The 20,804-nt window shown below is 38.7% G+C and overlaps 1 protein-coding gene across 2 annotated transcripts in view; it reads right to left on the minus strand.

Moving 5' to 3' along the window:
* Ctnna2 (catenin alpha 2) overlaps positions 1–20,804 on the minus strand; it is a 1,158,760-nt gene that overhangs the window by 277,737 nt on the left and 860,219 nt on the right. For both annotated transcript variants that reach the window (XM_055596488.1, XM_055596487.1), the window contains exon 8: positions 15,683–15,763. In XM_055596488.1, coding sequence (XP_055452463.1) covers positions 15,683–15,763 — 81 coding nt within the window. The remainder of the gene's footprint in view (positions 1–15,682; positions 15,764–20,804) is intronic.

A 20,804-nucleotide genomic window follows, 5' to 3' on the forward strand; every position in this document is an offset into this window, starting at 1 on the left:
ACACACCATATATATAATATATTATAATATATAATATATAACATATATTATATTGTATATAATATATTTTAATATATAATAATTTATAATATATAATAATAATTTTAAATAAAATTATTATTTTACTGAGAACAGCTCAAGTTACTGGGAATACTTGTTGAAGGACATCTTTTCATTTTTTATTTATTTGTCTTAGTCCTGATCTCATTACATAGTCCAAATTGTCCTCAAATTCACCAATCTCTCCAATTCAGTCTCGTTGGTAGTAGGATTAAAGGCACGACCAGCTTCAGCACAGCTTTGATAAAACTAAAATCTCCCACAATGGAGTCCACTATTTGCACTTTAGTTGAATTTGTAAAGTAAGCCAAGGAGCAGATAACTTCTACTTGAAGTGCTTACTGAAGGATAAATGAACAATTTAGGAAGCATAGCAGCATTCTTATCTATTCTTTCAGCAAAGCATGCTATTAGAGTAATGGTCATGGGTCAAGATGCTGGGATTTTTCTTTAGATGGAAAATTGCTACCAAGAGGGAAACCAAGCCAGTGCCCCCTCTAGATCTGAGACATCCACCTTTTATGAGATCACAGAAATAAACTAAACTGCCACATGACGTGGACAGCACTTGCCAAGGACTTGCCTACAGTGTCCAAAACACTATTTCTGATTGATTCAATCATACACACTAGACTTAGAGATAACATATATGTGGTAGCTTACTATGGTGGTGGTACATGTTTACAATCTAGCACTCCTGAACCTGAGGCAAGAGGATTGCCAATTCAAGTTTCATCGATGCTACATAGTAAAACCTTGGACAAATGAAAAAAGTGTTTGCTGTGCTAACATTCAGAAGTATTTTATCATAATTTTCCAAATGAAAGAGTGACCAGAATATGATATAATATAATGAAGAGTTCTTCTCAAGTGACCCTTATCTATGTTCTTGACCCCTTGTATTTATTCTGCTCTCTTAGCGTTTTTCATTCTGGTTTCCTTTGATTAGCTATGTCTGCATTGCTTATATTTCATTTCTCTATTTTCTTTTTTGTACAATCATTTCTGATCTCTAAGCTTCCACAGTGAGGTAAGAATCTGACCTAAGAACCAAATCCCTGGGGATTCTTGGCTGTGACTGTGTCTTAGTGCAAAATCACAAACCTTGGTATTTAGAAGAAATCATGGACATGTTTTGTTGCTGCAGCATTAGTTGTAGCCTCATCTCCTTAGGGAAAAAAAAACACTCAGATACAGAAATAATTTTTAAATGTTTCCTGACAATGAATCTAAAAATAATTGGTCCCACCAAAGGAGATGTGAGGAAAGAATTGAATGCTTTAACATTCCTATGTACTGTAAATGCTTTGGAATGTCTGTAATTCACGCATCAAGAAGCTAGACACCTAAACAAATAGCACCTTTTCAACAGGCTGCAGTGAGCCATAGTGCTAAAACCCAGAAGTGGAGTAGGCAAGAACCAGCTTTTGACGTCAAACGCAGATTTTTTTTCTTTTTTCTTTTTTTTTTTTTTTTTCTGTCTAGAGTGGCTGCATGTCATCACAAATCCTCCTGCGGTGGAGGTGCTGCTGAAAAGCATAGGATGCATCTGCTACTAACATAGGCCTTGAATTGAGCTACTTAAGGGACAACAGCTGGATGATCAAAAGTTCAAGGTCAGCCTATGTTATACAGTAAGTTCAAAGCCAGTCTGAATATCTGAAACCTTGTCTCTAAATAAGAAGTTGTAATAGTAATTAATAATAATAGTAATAATAATAGGTCTGGGGCCCTAGATTTGGTCTCCAGTATAAAAGAAAGAGAGAGAGAGAGAATGAGAGATGAGGAGGAAGAGAGAGAGAAAGGAAAAGGAAAAAAAGAAAAATCTCATAAAACATCTTTCTCTTCCTCCCTCCCTCCCTTACCTTCCCTCCTGTGGGCATTCCCAGCAAGGGACTATTGAGCCTCACAGGCTGGGTTAACTTCATCTGATATGTGGCCTGACATTGGGGAGACTGCCCGGAGACCAACAACCAATGGCAGTCTCAGAGATGGTGTGGAGGAACCTGATTGGCTACCCAAAGCTATATAATGTGCTCTCTCTTGCGGAAATAAACCATACTTCTACTTGCCCTGTGATTGTGTTCACCCAACTCCCGGTGTCTGTGTAGTGTCTCTGGTGCCTCTCACCCCCTTGGCTTGGACCACATGTCCTCACCCACGGGCTCGACTCTTGGGAGGAGGACCAACACCCTTCTTCCCTCCTTTAACTTCCATGTACCCCTCAGAGTAGATTAGAATATAGGTAGCTTACTTTTATATATTATTTCAATAGAGAAGTGGGATGGGATAAAGGTGATAATCAAGGTTACAGCCAGACTACTTGGATACACCATGAATCAATGGCTATGCCAGTCAACCCTGTGTCCTCATCTGTAAAATATATACACAATGAGCATCTTTTCACCTCAATTGTCTAGTTTCAGGACTGTGATCAACCCCTGGAGCGAACCAGCATGATGTAAGTTCTATATATAGGTCAGCCAAGTCAGTCTACATTCTATGTACACTGACTTTGCAGACTCTCACTGATGACGGTCCTCTGTCAACATGCGGTCCTCTATCAACATGGGTTCCAATGGAGGCACCTAGCTAACTCTATTATAATTGTAGTCTTCAGAGATAAATGGAGCTTCAGACACATACGATATGTTTTGGAGACCTTAGTTTTTTTTTTTATATTATCATCCTGCATAGTAATTACCGCCACATAAAAGTATTTATGAATCTCTATTGTTGAAAACAGTTTTAATGTTACAGCAAAATTGAGACTTATCAAGTTGACCCTTGGTGTGGTACACTTTATTGTGAGACTTTTGCTACAGATAGGAAGGGGGAAAGCCTTAGAATTCTGTTATTGAGATGGCTCAGTGGTTAAAGGCACTTGCTGCAAAGACTTACAATCTGAGTCTGAACCTTGAGACCCAGATGGGGGGAGTAAAGAACTGAGATTTGAAAGCTTTTCTCTAAACCAATCAGGAACCTAACTGTCAAAAACTAAATTCCTATTTGGCTAAATTATCCATTAATATTATGGCTATTATTTATTAGAGAAAGTGTGGGTCCCAATTTTTTTTATCAACTTAGAATAAAAGATTAATAATTGAATCAAAATGATCACCAAAATAAAGTAGTATCCTTGTATACACAGGAGAGATGGAAGGTATGCTGGTTGATGTGTTGTATATTAGAGAACAACAGGCAAGTGCAGCAAGCAGACAGTCCCTGGCTGGGTCCATTCTGAGTGAAGACTAGACTTTGAGGCATCTCTTTGACCAGACATGGAGTAAGCCAAAAGCTTTCCTTCCAGACTGTTTCCAGAAACACAACAGGGACAACCTAGTCATTCAGACATGGGACCCATTGTGCCCACTGTTCTAAAATTAGAACATACTGTTCAGAGTTTTAGTTCCATAAATCCATTTTTTTTTCATCCCACACAAAACACTTCTAAGAGAATTCTGTTCTACTACTGCCTACTGTCATGGGTTTTAAATGGCAAGATGAATTTATGTCAATCAGTTTAAGGTGATAGCCTTGTGTTCCTATGACCTTTTCCACTCTGTGTGACTTGACTTTCTTGGAAAATATTGCCTCAAGAGAGAGCTTCTACTTGCTTGAAAATTCTACTTCAATAAAGATCTATTTTATTGAAGACTTTCATTTTTTTTAAGGGTCTGCAAATCTAACACCATGTCCCTAATTAAGGGCATCTAAAATAAGGATTGTTATTGACTTTATTTATTTTAACTTATTAAGTGGAACTTTAGAAGTTTCCAGGCTCACTTTTCTAAAGGGATCTTCCTAAGGGCTAGGAGGAAGTACAGGAGACATAAAAGCAGAAAAGCCATGTATGTTGGTATAATTCTCATTAACTTCAATCTTTGATTTCCTCTTTTTATCTCTATCAGATTTGATTTCTCTAAATACCACATCAAGGCATGATAGAGCGAGACAATGCAGAGGTTCCTCCATCTTGTATTCTTGCTGAAGACATTTCAGGTTTGACTAGAATTTAATCTCCTTGATGGAGAATCCCATGGAAAATTACCCAACACTCCTCTCAGACCTGAAGCCAATATACCAAAGCTAACTGATTGATCTCAGCTTCTGCCAAAGTGCTTGCTTGTGCAGACCCTCCCTTTGCAGCTCCAGAGCAAGATACCAGAATGTGATTTTTGTATTTAAAAGCCGCTTCATCTAAATGATCAGGGCTAAACTTAGTTCCAGAATACGCAAGTATAGTCTTAGCTGGAACTAAAGAATTTCAATTGGTTATAAACTGAGTCTGAATGGTCATCTCGGTGGGCTCCCTGTAACAAAGGAATGAAGAACACATGTGTCTATGGACATGGCCCAGGGTTACCAGGGGTTTTCCTTTATAATCTGTTATCAGGCAAGTTTATCTGAAGCTGAAATCACATCAGCAACAGGAAATATTCCGATGTGTTTGATACCCAGGGGCAAACTCCTTTAATTCTATTAACTAACTACTGACCTCTATTTTTTTTTAAGTTTAAGATGTATTTGATTTTCCTTGTATTTATGTATGTTTGTATAAGTGTATGCCACACATATGCATGTGCCATGAAGACCAGAAAAGGGTATCAAATCCTTTGGAGCAGGGGTTTGTGAGTACCTGACATGAATGCTGAGAAGAGCTGCAAGTGTTCTTCACTGCTGATCCTATGTCCAGCTCCTAACTGCCCAAATTTAAAAGGCAGAGGAATGCAGCTGAGCCAGGAAAATTAGTCACTGTATATTCCATCCAAATCAAGCTTCAGTTTAGATCAGTGAAAATTTTTGTGCCATACAGGTAAATGTGGAGAGACAGAAAGGATGGAAAGAAAGATAAAAATATTCCAACATATGGGTAGCCATGGAAGTGACAGATGGGCACCATTTTAGTCCAAGAAAGGCATATTAAGAAAGAGAAAGGTGTTTGAACCAAATCCACAGATGTGATGTGATATTGTGCTATTACTGCTGCAACTTAATACCATGAAACAATCTTCCTGTAATCCTCATTCCTGCAAATGTGAGGAAAGAAAAAAAAAAAACTGGCAGGCATAGAAACAATGATGTTTTGCCTACTTCCCTGAGTGCAGCTCTCCAGTAGGCTTATCTCAGAAACATGCAAATTCTACCACTCTCTTCTGCTAAAAGACAATTCTGGGAATTCCCTCACCACTTCTTCTTAATAAAATGGGGGTAGTGGTGGTCTACCAATCCCCAAGTAGAGTGAGCTAAAGATGCTGGCTTTTGGATGTAAAAGACTATCCCCACTTAGAAGCAATAACTCAGGAAACGTAGGAGCATATGTTTATAATCTATTCGAAAGTCTAAGCAACAGTAATCCTGGAAGACCTTGTCTGTGCTTCTAAAATCTGATTATTACCCCTTAGTGCCTCTGGCACAGGAAGTAAGTGAATTTTTTTTTGTGGAGTCACACAGTTTTCTGTAGCTCAAAGAGATCCTACAGAATGAGTCTGGCTCCTTACTTCAGCAGAAGACCAAGACATGGAATCACCAGAGCCAGGGATGATGGCTGACACCTATAATCTTAACAGTCAGGAGCTGGAGGGAGATGATTACTGTGACTTCAAAGATAGTCTGGGCTATGAGGGAGACAGTCTTGAAGGAAGAAAAAGGGTGGAGGTAGCAAAACAGGATATCTAGAATCATCCTACAACCTTAGAGGCTGGGTCAAGATATCTATTATAACTCAATTTTTGGTTTTTCATTAACTTCCTAATTCTTAGTAGCTATATCATTTCATACCAGATAAGACATGGAGAATTGACCTGAGAGGTTATGTTAGGCAGAACTGTCCATCTCTCTATCTGGTTTTACTAAAACCAAAAGGGGCAATTTTTTTTTTTTATTATACTATATTTCTTTTATGTTTGTTTTTGCATTTTTTTTTTCTCAAGAAGGGGTTTCTCTGTATAGCCTTGACTGTCATGGACTCACTTTGTAGACCAGGCTGGCCTTGAACTTATAGTGATCTGCCTGCCTCTGCCTCCTTGAGTGCTGGGATTACAAGGATGCTCTACCATGCCTCGCTCTATGCTATGCTTCAAACAAATAAACAAACAACAACAATACAAAAACAACAAAAAGGAAACATCATTAAAATATTTTGACTACTGGCAAAGGAAAACCTTCAGATTCCAGAGGTTAGGATTCTTGTGTTGTGGGGGATATTAACGTGAACCATACCTTCCTTACAGGAATTTCCTGGTGACAGCCCAGAAGCTCCCAAACAGAACTGTGGTGCTATGGTTTGTATGTAAAAAATGTCTCTCACAGATCTTGGAACACTCAGCCCTAAAGGGGTTGGCTCCATCAAATCCCTCTCTTTAGGGCTCAGGGAAAGCCTGAGGAGTTAAGAGTGTAAGATCCGTAGAAGATGGAAGACACTGGGAGGACAAGGCCCTATAAATCAACATAATTAAAACTCATATGAACTCAGAGAGACTGAGACAGCAAACACAGACCCAGCATGGGTCTACACTAGGTCCTCTGTGTTTATATTATGGGTTCCAGTTTAATATTTTTATGAGCTTCCTAAGTGTGTGAACAAGTAGGTCTCTGTTTTCTATGCCTTTTCTTGGGCTCTTTTCTATCTGTCTCCCTGTTTTGTCCAAGTTAGATGAGTTAGTTTTTGTTTCATATTATTATATTTTATTTTATCATGTTTTATTATCCCTTAGAAACCTATTTCTAATGAGGAACAGAAAGGGTTTGGGGTGGATGCAGATGGAAGGGGAGGTGAGAAGGAGCTGGGAGGAGTAGAAGAAGAGGAAACAGTAATCAGAATATATTATGTGAGGAAAAACATCTATTTAAAAAAGGAGGGGATGAAAAAAAATGCTTCTTGGAGGGCGGAGCCAAGATGACGACTAGCACACAGTTTCTGAGCTGTGGAAGTGCTAACCATCTGAGTTGGTGTGTGGAAGGACCTCTAACCCAGGAAAACAACGCTGCAGCAAGACCTCATAACCTGGCAGTGACAGCAGCACGGAGCTGGCGGAGTACATCAAAGAAGCAAGGCCAAACTAGAGAGCAGAGAGCCCGGATACCCTGATCTCTGCCAAGTGACCTGCCTGTACAGCTACTCCTCAGCACACGCTAAGGACACGGGACCTCTCTCAGCTTGCTGAAGAACTCTCCAGATGCCAGAGAGAGACAGTACCAGTCTGATCTGCAGAATCCAAAAACAAACAGGGAAGGTTTCATATAAGCCAATGGCCAGGGGTAGGCGAAAGAACACTTCCAACATAAATCAGGACATCATGACTTCACCAGGAAACCCCAAAATTGATGGCTACTCCAATTCATCAGAAGCACAGGAAAATGACCTTAAAGCCATGCTTACCCAATTATTTGAGGCTCATAAGGAGGAAATGAACAAATCTTTCAAAGAGTTGGCCAGTCAATTGGAGGTAAAGAAAGAAGAAATAGACAAAAGCCTTAAAGAAACACAGGCAAACATAGCCAAACAAATAGAGGCACAAGTAGAGATAAAATTAGTGGCACATAAAAAGGAAATGAACAAGGAAATAGAGACCATCGTAGAGAGACAGGAATCCAAATTCAAACACATGAAAGAAATGGTGCAAGGCATGAAAACAGAATTAGAATCAATAAAGAAAACACAAAATGAGAAAACCCTTGAGCTGGAGAACTGGGAGAAGAGATCAGGAACCACAAAAGTAAGCATCACCAACAGAATACAAGAGATGGAAGAGAGAATCTCTGGAGCTGAAGACACACTTGTGGAAATTGATACTTCTCTCAAAGAAAAAGTAAAATCAGAAAAGTTCCAATCACAAAATATCCAAGAAATCAAGGACGCTATGAAAAGACAAAATCTAAGAATAATAGGAATTGATGAAAAAAGAAGACTCCAGGCTCCAAGGTCCAGAAAATATTTTCAAGAAAATCATAGAAGAAAATTTTCCCAACTTAAAGAAAGAGATGTCCATAAATATACAAAAGGCATACAGAACTCCAAATAGACTAGACCAGAAAAGAAACACATCATGTCACATCATAGTCAAAACACTAAATCTACAGAACAAAGAAAAGATATTAAAAGCAGCAAGGTAAAAAGGCCAAGTAACATATGAAGGTAGACCTATCAGAATCACACCGGACTTCTCATCAGAAACTATGAAAGCCAGAAGGGCCTGGGCAAGTATCATGGAGACTCTAAGAGATCACAAATGTCAACCCAGACTACTATACCCTGCAAAGCTTTCAATCAACATAGATGAAGAAAACAAAATGTTATATGACAAAACTAAATTTACACAATATCTACACAGCAAACCAACCATACAGAAGATACTAGAAGGAAAACTCCAATCCAACGAAAACGAATTCACCCAAGAAAACAGGGCATACAGATAATATCCCAACAAAAATGAAAAGAAAACAAGCAATGAAACAGGGTAAGATCCCCGACTCCATTGCAAAAGGAACTAACATGCATTGGTCACTACTATCTATCAATATCAATGGACTCAACTCACCAATAAAAAGACACAGGCTAACAGAATGGTTGCGGAAACAGGATCCAATATTCTGTTGAATCCAAGAAACATACCTCTGCAACAAAGATAAACACCACCTCAGAGTAAAGGGCTGGAAAAATGTTTTTAAAGCAAATGGTTCCCGAAAACAAGCTGGAGTAGACATCCTAATATCTAATAAAATAGACTTTCATCCAAAGTTAATCAAAAAAGATAAGGAGGGCCACTATATTCTCATCAAAGGAAAAAACCACCAAGAGGACATCACAATCTTGAATATCTATGCCCGAAATACAAGAGCACCTACATTCGTAAATGAAACATTATTAAAGCTTAAATCATACATTGATCCTAATACCTTAATAGTGGGAGACTTCAACACCCCACTCTCATCAAGGGATAGATTAACTAGAAAGAAACCAAATAGGGAAATAAAAGCACTCACAGAATCCCTAAATCAAATGGACCTAATAGACGTCTACAGATCTTTTCACCCAAACTCAAAAGAGTACACCTTCTTTTCAGCACCGTATGGAACCTTCTCCAAAATAGACCATATAGTGGGTCACAAAGCAAGCCTCAACAGATACAAAAGGATTGAAATAATCCCTTGTATACTATTTGACCACCATGGACTAAAGCTGGACTTCAACAACAACAGAAACAACAAAAAGCCGACACGCACATGGAAACTGAACAACTTACTACTCAATGACAGCTGGGTCAAGGAAGAAATAAAGAAAGAAATTAAAGACTTCCTAGAATTCAATGAAAATGAAGGCACAACATACCCAAATTTATGGGACACATTGAAAGCAGTGCTCAGAGAAAAATTTATAGCACTAAGTGCCTGCAAGAAGAAATTCGTAACATCACATACAAACAACTTAATGGCCCAACTGAAAACCCTAGAAAAAAAAAGAAGCAGATACACCCAAGAGGAGCAGACAGCTGGAAATAATCAAACTCAGGGCTGAAATCAATCAATTAGAAACAAATAAAACTATCCAAAGAATCAATGAAACAAAAAGCTTGTTCTTTGAGAAAATAAACAAGATAGACAAACCCTTAGCCAAACTAACTAAAAAGCAGAGAGAAACTATCCAAATCAGCAAAATCAGAAATGAAAATGGGGACATAACTACAGACACTGTGGAAATCCAAACAATTATTAGGTCATACTACAAAAACCTATATGGCACAAAATTTGAAAATCTACATGTAATGGATAATTTTCTTGATAGATTCCATCTACCAAAATTAAGCCAAGATCGGGTAGAAAGACTTAATAGCCCTATATCTCCCAAGGAAATTGAAGCAGTCATTAACAGTCTCCCCTCCAAAAAAAACCCTGGACCAGATGGCTTCAGCGCAGAATTCTACAAGACCTTCAAAGAAGTGCTAACACCAATTCTCCTCAAACTATTCTACAAAATAGAAACAGAAGGAACACTACCAAACTCATTCTATGAAGCCATAGTCACCTTGCTACCTAAACCACACAAAGATCCAACAAAAAAAGAGAACTTCAGACCTATCTCTCTTATGAACATTGATGCAAAAATACTCAATAAAATACTTGCAAACCGAATCCAAGAACACATCAAAGATATCATCCACCATGACCAAGTAGGATACATCCCAGGCATGCAAGGGTGGTTCAACATACGGAAATCCATCAATGTAATCCACCTCATAAACAAAATGAAGGAGAAAAACCACATGATCATCTCCTTAGATGCCGAAAAAGCTTTTGACAAAGTCCAACACCCATTCATGTTTAAAGTCTTGGAGAGATCAGGGATAAAAGGCACATACATAAAAATAGTAAAGGCAATATACAGCAAGCCTATAGCCAACATCAAACTCAATGGAGAGAAACTTAAAGCAATCCCACTGAAATCAGGGACAAGACAAGGCTGCCCACTGTCTCCATACCTCTTCAACATAGTACTTGAAGTCCTAGCCAGAGCAATAAGACAACTAAAGGAGATCAAGGGGATACAAATTGGAAAGGAAGAGGTCAAAGTCTCACTATTTGCAGATGATATGATAGTATACATGAGCGACCCCAAAAATTCAACCAGAGAACTCCTTCAGCTGATAAACACCTTCAGCAAAGTGGCAGGATACAAAATCAACTCAAAAAAATCAGAAGCCCTCCTGTACACCAAAGACAAAAAGGCTGAGAAAGAAATTAGGGAAACAACACCCTTCACAATAGCCACTAATAACATAAAGTAACTTGGTGTGACTCTAACCAAGCAAGTGAAAGACCTGTTTGAGAAAAACTTCAAGTCTCTGAAGAAAGAAATGGAAGAAGATCTCAGAAGATGGAAAGATCTCACGTGCTCATGGATTGGTAGGATTAACATTGTGAAAATGGCCATTCTGCCAAAAGCAATCTACAGATTCAATGCAATTCCCATCAAAATACCAACTCAATTCTTTACAGACCTTGAAAAAAAGATTCTCTGCTTCATATGGAGAAACAAAAAACCCAGAATCTCCAAAATGATCTTGTACAACAACAGATCATCTGGAGGTATCTCCATCCCCAATCTCAAGCTGTACTACAGAGCAACAGTAATAAAAACTGTATGGTATTGGCATAGAAACAGAAAGGAGGACCAATGGAACTGCATAGAAGACCCAGAAATAAGCCCACACACCTATGAATACTCGGTATTTGACAAAGAAGCCAAATCCATTCAATGGAAAAAAGACAGTATATTCAACAAATGGTGCTGGTCCAACTGGATGTCTACATGCAGAAAAATGAAAATAGGTCCATATTTATCACCCTGCACAAAACTAAAGTCAAAGTGGATCAAGGACCTCAACATAAAACCAGATACTCTAAATCAGTTGGGAAAAAAAAAAGTGAGGAACAGCCTAGAACTCATTGGCACAGGAGACAACTTCCTGAACAGAACACCAACAGCACAGGCTCTAAGAGCAACAATCAATAAATGGGACCTCATGAAACTGAAAATCTTCTGTAAAGCAAAAGGCACAGTCATCAAAACAAAATGACTGTCTACAGATTGGGAAAGAATCTTCACCAACCCTTTATCTGACAGAGGGCTAATATCCAGTATATATAAAGAACTAAAGAAGCAGAAAAGCAACAAAACAAGTAATCCCATTAAAAAATGGGGAACGGAGCTAAATAGAGAATTCTCGAAAGAGGAACATCAAATGGCAGAGAAACACTTAAAGAGATGCTCAACATCCTTAGCCTTCAGAGAGATGCAAATCAAAATGACCCTGAGATTTCACCTCAAACCCATCAAAATGGCTAAGATCAAAAACTCAAGTGACAACACATGCTGGAGATGTTGTGGAGAAAGGGGAACCCTTCTCTATTGCTGGTGGGAATGTAAACTGGTACAGCCACTTTGGAAGTCAATCTGGTGCTTTCTCAGACAATTAGGAGTAGTGCTACCTCAAGACCCAGCTATACCACTCCTAGGTATATACCCAAAATTTGCTCAAGTACACAACAAGGACATTTGTTCAACCATGTTTGTAGCAGCTTTATTTGTAATAGCCAGAACTTGGAAACAACCCAGATGTCCATCTACACACCTAAAGAAGATAATCAAGAAAGTGGACATGGGTGAAGATGATCAATCCTCATTTAGAAAGACAAATGGGAGGTGCATTGAATATATGACAGGAGTCCATCACAAAAGGCATCTGAAAGACTCTACCTAGCAGTGTTTCAAAGCAGACACTAAGACTCATAACCAAACCTTGGCAGAGTGCAGGGAATCATATGAAAGAAGGGGAGTTAGTATGATATGGAAAGGATAGGAGCTCTACAAGTACCAAATATATCCGGGCACAGGATCTTTTCTGAGACTGACACTCAACCAAGGACCATCTATGGATATAACCTAGAACTTCTGCTCAGATATGGCCCGCGGTAGCTCAGTAACCAAGTAGTTTTCCAAAGTAAGGGGAACAAGGACTATTTCTAACAGGATCTCAAGGGCAGGCTCTTTGACTCCCCCCCCCACCCCCAGGGGAGGAGCAGTCCTGTTAGGCCACAGAGGAGGACTTTGCAGCCAGCCTTGAAGATACCTGATAAAACAGGGTCAAATGAAAGGGGAGGAGGTCCTCCCCTATCAGTGGACTTGGAAAGGGGTAGGAAGGAGACCAGGGAGGGAGTTGGGGACGGGGAGGGAATGAGGGAGCAGGATACAGCTGGGACACAGAGTTAACAAACTGTAACTAAAAAGAAAAATTAAAATTAAAAAAAAAATGCTTCTTGCAGGCTCCAGTGTTCCCATACTTGACCCCTAGCTTCTGCTGATGTTCTGGGGGATTACATGGAAATCCTTAGGAGGCAACCCCTTAGCTGAGGAAATGGGTCTCTGTGGGGGGGGGTGCAGTTTAAAGTTCGCACCCACCCTGCTCTCTACCCTGTCTTTGCTTCTTGATCCATCCAGATATGATCAAGCAGCTTCATCCTCTATCCTTCCACCTAGAAAGATCTTCACCTGTGACGTCCCTAACATGATACCCTGTGTACCTTCCAACTAAAAGCCAAAATGAATGTCTCCTCTTTTAAATTACTTTTGAAAGCATTTGGTTCCAACAATGAGAAAAGTTTAAACAACAAAAGCAAAGAAAGAAACACAGCTGTGCGTGTTCTCCTGGTTTCAAACACAGCTAGGACTCTCCATAGCCATTCTTGTCCTGGCTCCTTGATAATCCTGTCTCTGCTTGGTGTACTATAGAAATGAACGGCGGTAGATGCAGCTGCACCAATCTAATCTTTCCACAGTTGCAGAAAACATAGCAGGTGCTGCCTTCGCCAGTAGTTTTTTTCTAGCTGACTAGTATAATCAACTTTGTCATGAAGATGGGCATATACAAAAGCTTCCGGGGGGTGGGGGGGGATATAGGGCGGGTGTTAGGCAGGACTTAAAGTGTGTTTGTCAGGGAAATATAAATATGAGGCACAATCTCTTCCAGATAGAGTACATACTATCTTACAAAGCAGGGTTCATCATGGAAAAATATAAAAATGGTTCCAGTGACAGATGAAACAGGAGGTAACCAGACAAAGTGAATTGAGCCAGTTGCAGAAAGCAAAGTATCATGTCTTTTCTTGATAATTGTTCCTGTATTTTATAAACCTACATAAAATTGTGTGTGTGTGTGTGTGTGGAGGGGGGGCAGTAGATATAAAACTATCTATGAGGGCAATAGGGACTAATGAAACCAGTGAGTAACAAAAAAGAAGACAATAAAGGGCTGTAATTGGAAATTATGTAGAACATACAATATATGAGCCTGGTACCTGTAATGGTCAGAAGAGGGCATCATTGGATTTTTTTTTCATTTTAAACAAGAAGTTTATTTAAACAACAAGATGCTTGACTTCAAGGGAAAACTATCTAGGATCATTTTGTTGAAGAGTAATCTACCCCTGTTTAAAGACAGATTGCCCTACCACCACCAATAAATAAAATGAAATTGAAAAAAAAAAAGCACAAAAAGTTATAAAATTGTCCTTGGTTTTAAAATGATAAATGAAAAACTTTTAAAATTATCTAATTGAAAAAAGTATGCAAGGTTTTTATGTTCTTGGGTTCTTTGGTTAAAACAATGAGAGCAAAATAACTCAGAGGAGCATGAAGTTAAGAGCTGAATGAGCACACGTGGAGAAAGGGGGATGTTTTAATAGAACCAGTACTGTCCCCCAGACCATCTCCATCTGAGGTCAACCAAAACACAACAGATGTTACCAAGGGCTGTGAACAGCCACGTGGGTGCTGGGAAACAAGTCTGGGTACTCCGCAAGAGCAAGAGATACTCTTAATACCTAGGACATCTCTCTAGCTTGAAAATAGCTATTTTTAAATCAAATATTAATACATCACTTGAGATCTGAACCCAGGGTTTTTTGGAAAAACCCATTTTGAGGTATGTGTGTGCAGCCCGTGTTCTGGGGTAATCTCTGTGGTCCCTGGATAGCAGGAGATGTCAGTAAATGAGGAACACAAGAAGTCCAAGCCTGTCAGAATCTGGGCTGCAGTGTTCTCAGAGCACCTCAAAAGTCAGCTGAGTTGCCTTCAGTCAGTGGTTCCTAGCTTATGTGTCACAACCCTTTGGGATCTCATGTCAGATAGATACATAATGATTCATACCGGTAGTAAAATTACAGTTATTAAGTACCAATAAAATAATTTTATGGTTGGGGTCACCACAGCAGGAAGAACTATATTAAAGAGCTGCAACATAAGGAAGGTTGAAAAACATTGTCTTAAATATATTCTTAAAAACAAACAAAGCAAAACAAAAAACCTTAGAAAACATCTAGTAATAATGAAAATTTATGTATTAGATATACCACTTAATCATTAGAAATAATTTCCACGATTAAAGACAAAACCAAAAAACTTCCAAATCAATATTGGTTTATGGTCATAACACATTTGTCACTTAAAAAAATAAAATCACCTCCTTCCCCCAGATAAGATTTCCCCTAAAAACAAAACAAAAATTGGAGCCATCAGACTCATGATAATCAATGGCCATTTAATTCATGCCTTAATCCATACCACAAACTCTTATTTTGGTTCTGGGATTTCAGGAAAAAAAAAAAAGTGATAAGACTCCATCTCCAGTAGAATATGTTGGGCCTTTGACCTTAATGAAACCATTATATTAAGAGTTTTCTTTCACATTAAACATTAGCAATCCAATATATCATTCAACACCTTAAAAGCTTAGTAAGAACTATCACAGATCAGTGACAGGTCTCTGGCCTGTCTGGATTAAAAAACAAATGCCCACAGTAGAGAATTCAAGTTCCTCTCTGAGAAAATCATGTCTCTTTTGTGGGAGGCTACCTTCTGGGTTATTGACATCATGAATCTTGCAGACGTGTCATTGCTTGGCTTGGCAGTTTTTAATTTCTAATAGACCTCTGTTTATGTGTATGTAAATGAGATGACAAATGACCACCTGAATCAGTAAGTTCTAAAATGATACCATGGAAAGGGACATTCTGAAAACCATTATAGAATACTTTGTGGTAAAAACAGAAAGAAGCAAAAGCATACCTGTCTCCTCAGATCTCTTGTTTTCTTGGTCATCTTGTCAATTGCAATGTTGAGAGGGTCTCCTTTTTCTTTCCTTCCAGTCTATTAAGAAAAGAAACATCATTTCTGGTTTATAAAATTCATTATCATGAACATTAAAAGTTTAAGACAATTTAGGAAAATACTTGAATTGCAAAATCCAACCAATGTTAAAAAACCTTTTGTTTAAGTAGTTTATAAACAGGGTTTCGTCACTAAAGTTATGTTTTCTAAAATATAAATTAACATAAACAGAATATATTTATAGAAAGATAAATTAATATACATAGAAAAAAAGTCAGTTCTCAGCAGAGTTATATCTATGTTCAACTCCCTGTAAATCCATTTTGGTCTTCTCTTGCCATTTATGGATAAAGTACATAATACAAAGTTGTCTGCTTTCCATTTCAAAGACAATATAATGGGATTATTCATTATGTAAGCATAAATATATGAATAAAATAAAGGACAAATTAAATGTTTTTTAAAGAAAAATTCACATGGACTAGGGAGATGACACAGTGGATGAAGTACTTAATATGTCACAGCCTGAGGGCCAGAGTTTGTTTTCTGAGAGCCCAGATAAACATTAGGTTGGTGCAGTAACCCACTTGTAATTCTAGCCCTCTGAGAGCTGAGACAGGTAATTCCCTGGAACATACCCACCAGAAGAGCTAGTATACCTATGAGTGCTGGCTTCAAGTGAGAGACCCTGACTCAGTGATTAAGTTGGAGAGCAATAAAAGAAAGCTCCTAATACACATTTGTGCAGAGATACATGCACACACACATACACACACAAGTGTACACACATAAGATCATGCATACATGCATGCATACCACACACATACAAAAGAAAAGTTTTTTTTAAAAAAAAAACAACTCCATTTTCAGCACATGCTGGAGAGGATGTTGAGAAAGAGGAACACTTCTCCTTTGCTGGTGGGAATGTAAACTTGTACAATCACTTTGGAAGTCAATCTGCCACTTTCTCAGACAATTAGGAATAGTGCTACCTAAAGATCCGGCTATAGTTCTCCTAGGCATATATCCAAAATATGCTCAAGTATAAAACAAGGGCATTTGCTCAACCATGTCTGTACTAGCTTTATTTGTAATAGCCAGAACCTAGAAACAACCCAGATGTCCTTCAATGGAGGAATGTATAAAGAAATTGTGATACATTTATACAATGGAATACTATTCAGCAATATAAAACAAAGAAATCATGAAATTTGGAGGCAAATGGTGGGATCTAGAATAGATCTTCCTGAGTGAGGTATCCCAGAACCAGAAAGACACACATGGTAGATACTCACTTATAAGTGAATATTAGACAATAATATAGGATAAACATACTAAAATCTGTATACCTAAAGAATCTAAGCAAGAAGGAGGACCCTGGGTAAGATGATCAGTTCTTACTTAGAAATCCAAGTGGATAGACTTCGGAAGAGGGAGAAAACAAGGAACAGGACAGGAGCCTATTACAGAGGGCCTCTGAAAGACTCTACCCAGCAAGGTATCAAAGCAGAGGCTGAGGCTCATAGCCAAACTTTGGGCAGAGTGCAGGGACTTTTATGAAAGAAGGGGAGATAGAAAGACCTGGAGGGGACAAGAGATCCCCAAGTTAATCCCCCAAAAAATCTGGGTTCAGATCTTAAGTGATGTATTAATATTTGATTTAAAAATAGCTATTTTCAAGCTAGAGAGATGTCCTAGGTGTTAAGAGTATCATATTCCACTGGAGATGGAGTCTATCACTTTTTTTTTTTTTTTTCTGAAAGCTCAGAACCAAAATAAGTGTTTGTGGTATGGATTAAGGCATGAATTAAATGGCCATTGATTATCAAAATCTCTCAGATTTTGGCAACAGAACCAAAAAATCTGGGCACAGGGGTCTTTTGTGAGACTGATACTCCAACCCAGGATCATGCATGGAGATAACGTAGAACCCCTGCTCAGATGTAGTTCATGGTAACTCAGTGTCCAAGTGGGTTAGAAGTGGGAACAAGGACTGTCTCTGATATGAACTCACTGGCTGGTTCTTCGATCACCTTCCCCTGAGGGGATGGGGGAGCAGCCGTACCAGGCCACAGAGGAAGAGAATGCAGCCAGTCCTGATGAGACCTAATAGGCTAGGGTCCAGATGGAAGGGGAGGAGGATCTTCCCTATCAGTGGACTGAGGGGGATGGCAGAATAGGAGAAGAGAGAGGGAGGGCAGGATTGGGAGAAGATGAGGGAGGTGGCTACAGCTGGGATACAAAGTGAATAAATTAAAAAAAATAATTCTGGGAAAATAAGAATTCAAGGATTACTTATAAGCTTTTTTTGCCCGTTTAAAAACAAAAACAAAACATTGACAAGAGTCCCATGGATTCAAAGTTCTATGAACACTGCACAAGCAGCTTCTACACATGAGAAAATGTTTTTTTTTTTTTAAAGTGTGAAAACTATTCAATCATCAAGACTTCAGTCTAATACACTAATATTTCTTTATTTGTCTTCCTAGGGGCAAGTCATCTCTTGCTCTATGCCACATCTCTACAGCATCGCACAAAGCTCCATAGTTGAGCGAAGAATGAGGGAGATACTAGATGACATATTCCGTCTGACAGATGATCTGCTTGGAAGAAAGATGTGACCACGTGTCGTGCACCTACGAGTCTCTTTACATGGAAAAAAAAAGCATAGACAGGTGTAGCCCATTCATACACATAAGCATGAGAATTGAAAGCTGGGCTGAAGCAGCCACTTTTCTCTGAAACTTGCTTAATTAAGCCAATTTTTCTAAACAAATATGTGATACGTAGACTTGTAGGATTTTCAATGAAAAGTCAAAAATCAGGGCATATGTATACATATTTTTAGTTGTCTAAAATTCTACAAAACCTTCCTTCCCCTGCTCAGACATAGTCCATGGTAGCTCAGTGTCCAAGCGGGTTCCCTAGTAAGGGGGACAGGAATTGTTTCTGACATGAAATCATGAGCTTCCCCTCCCCCTGAGGAAGAAGCAGCCTTGTTAGACCACAGATAAGGACATTGCAACCATCCTGAAGATACCTGATAAGCTAGGGCCAGATGGAAGGAGAGAAGGACAGCCCCTCTCAGTGGATTCGGAAGGGGGCAGGGAGGAGATGAGGGAACAAGGGGAGGATTGGGAGGGAAAGAGGGAGAGGGCTACCACTGGGATATAAGTGAATGTATAAATTATTTTTAAAAATATTAAAAAAAAAGAAAGCCTCTCATATAAATAGTCTAGAACAAGAGGTTAGGCAAAACAACTTGTTGAGTCCTTGTCTCAAAATAAAACTAGAGACTGTAGAGATGGCTCAGTGGTCAAGAGCATTGTTTTTCTTCAAAAGGACCCAGTTTCAACTCTCAGCACCCACATGGCACCTCAAAACTGTCTGTAACTCCAGTTCCAGGATATTCAGTAGCCTCTTCTATCCTCCATCATCGGTACTTGATATGACCATGGTATACATGAACATATGTGCAAACAAAACACCCATATATGTAAAGCAAGTTAATACAACCTTTAAAATAAATAGTCAAAAGAGGGTTGGAGTCATAGCTCAGTGGCAGAGCCATTGCCTCATGTTTACAAGGTCCTAAGTTTACTCTTCAAAGAAACTAGCTACAGAGAGATTTGAAACTCTGTTATGACTACCATCCACTCAGAGAGGCAGACAGACTTGTCTCCTAATAGTATCAGCTAACTGTGACTAGTCTGTGATCCTAAATTATTGCTATACCTTACTTTTTGTGTCTGTTTTCCTGTAAGTACAATATATAGCATAATGCATGCCTCATCTTCTTAACAGTTAGCTGGATGATCAATCATGATGGCAATGTACTTAAAATATAAAAAGCTTTAACTGTATTTGGAGTAATTAAGTGGGCATATTGGGCATAAAATAAGTAAATAAAAGAATTGATTTAGAAACTAGAGGCAAGACATAAGGTGGTGTGTAGCTGTAATCCCACCATTTAGGAAGTGGAAGCAATGAAAAGATTAAGATCACCTTCAGCTATGTACTGAGTCCCCCAAGAGGTTGAGCTATATGAGATCCTGCTTCAAAATAAACAAAGTTCTGTGATTACAAAATGTCATGTGTTTCTTTTCAAAGGCTGTTAATAAAACATGAGTTTGAGGTGGTATTCTCTTTAATCTTTTGCACTTTTATTCTTGGACCTGTTCCGTTCCCATTTATCTTTATCTTTTTCACACTTTTTGTTACATGTATGTAGTCTGCTTGCCTGTATGTTTGCCTATGTGGGGATGCATCTTTATATGAATGTATATTAGAATATGTGTACATGTGTGTGGAGGCCAGAGATTGCTGTTAAGTATCTTCTTTCGTTAAACATAGAGCTTGCCAATATGGCTAGTTTGGCTAACAAGCTTGCCCCAGGGATCTGATCTCTGACTCTCACGTGTTGGGATTACTAATTATACTGTTATGTCTACCTAACATTCACATGCTTGTTAGGGATTTGAATTCTGTCCCTCATGCTTGCATGGTAAGTGCTTTACGAACTGAGCCAACTCACTAGTCCATCTTCTTTATCTTTACCTGCAGTAAAGATAACATTTAGTAAGTGTAATTATTAAAAGAAGATAACACTCCAAGTACTCTCCCACACTGCTGTGGGTGCCTATCCTAGTGGCCATCTGCTGTGCTAGGGAAGTGAATGTTTACAGAACTCTATTTGTTTTAGACTTAGACTGTTATTTTACAAACATGTCCAGGGTGGATCCATGGATGGAATTGACAAGAACAAAGAGAATACATTTCCTGATTTGGGTTTTCAGAGGATGTCTTTATTCTCTCAGATTTTGGCTGTCAGCTTCAGTCCAGTTTGCCAAAACATCAGATGTTGAGGAGACCTTCAAAATTCCTGTTTCATTCTAAACAAAATTATTGTGACACTCACTGAAGTTTTGAAACATTTCAGTTAATCTTTAGGTAAAGTATAATACTGGATTTCACTGATCTTTTATCATACTACCTTTTGCCTCTTTGCAAAATAAAAGGTCCCTTGACGCTGGAGAAAGCTCTTCTCTCGGGCTGACACTGTAGTGCACTTGGTTAGAGA

The sequence above is a fragment of the Psammomys obesus genome, unplaced genomic scaffold, assembly GCF_907164565.1.
Source record: "Psammomys obesus unplaced genomic scaffold, mPsaObe1.curated_primary_1811, whole genome shotgun sequence".
Classification (NCBI taxonomy): domain Eukaryota; kingdom Metazoa; phylum Chordata; class Mammalia; order Rodentia; family Muridae; genus Psammomys; species Psammomys obesus.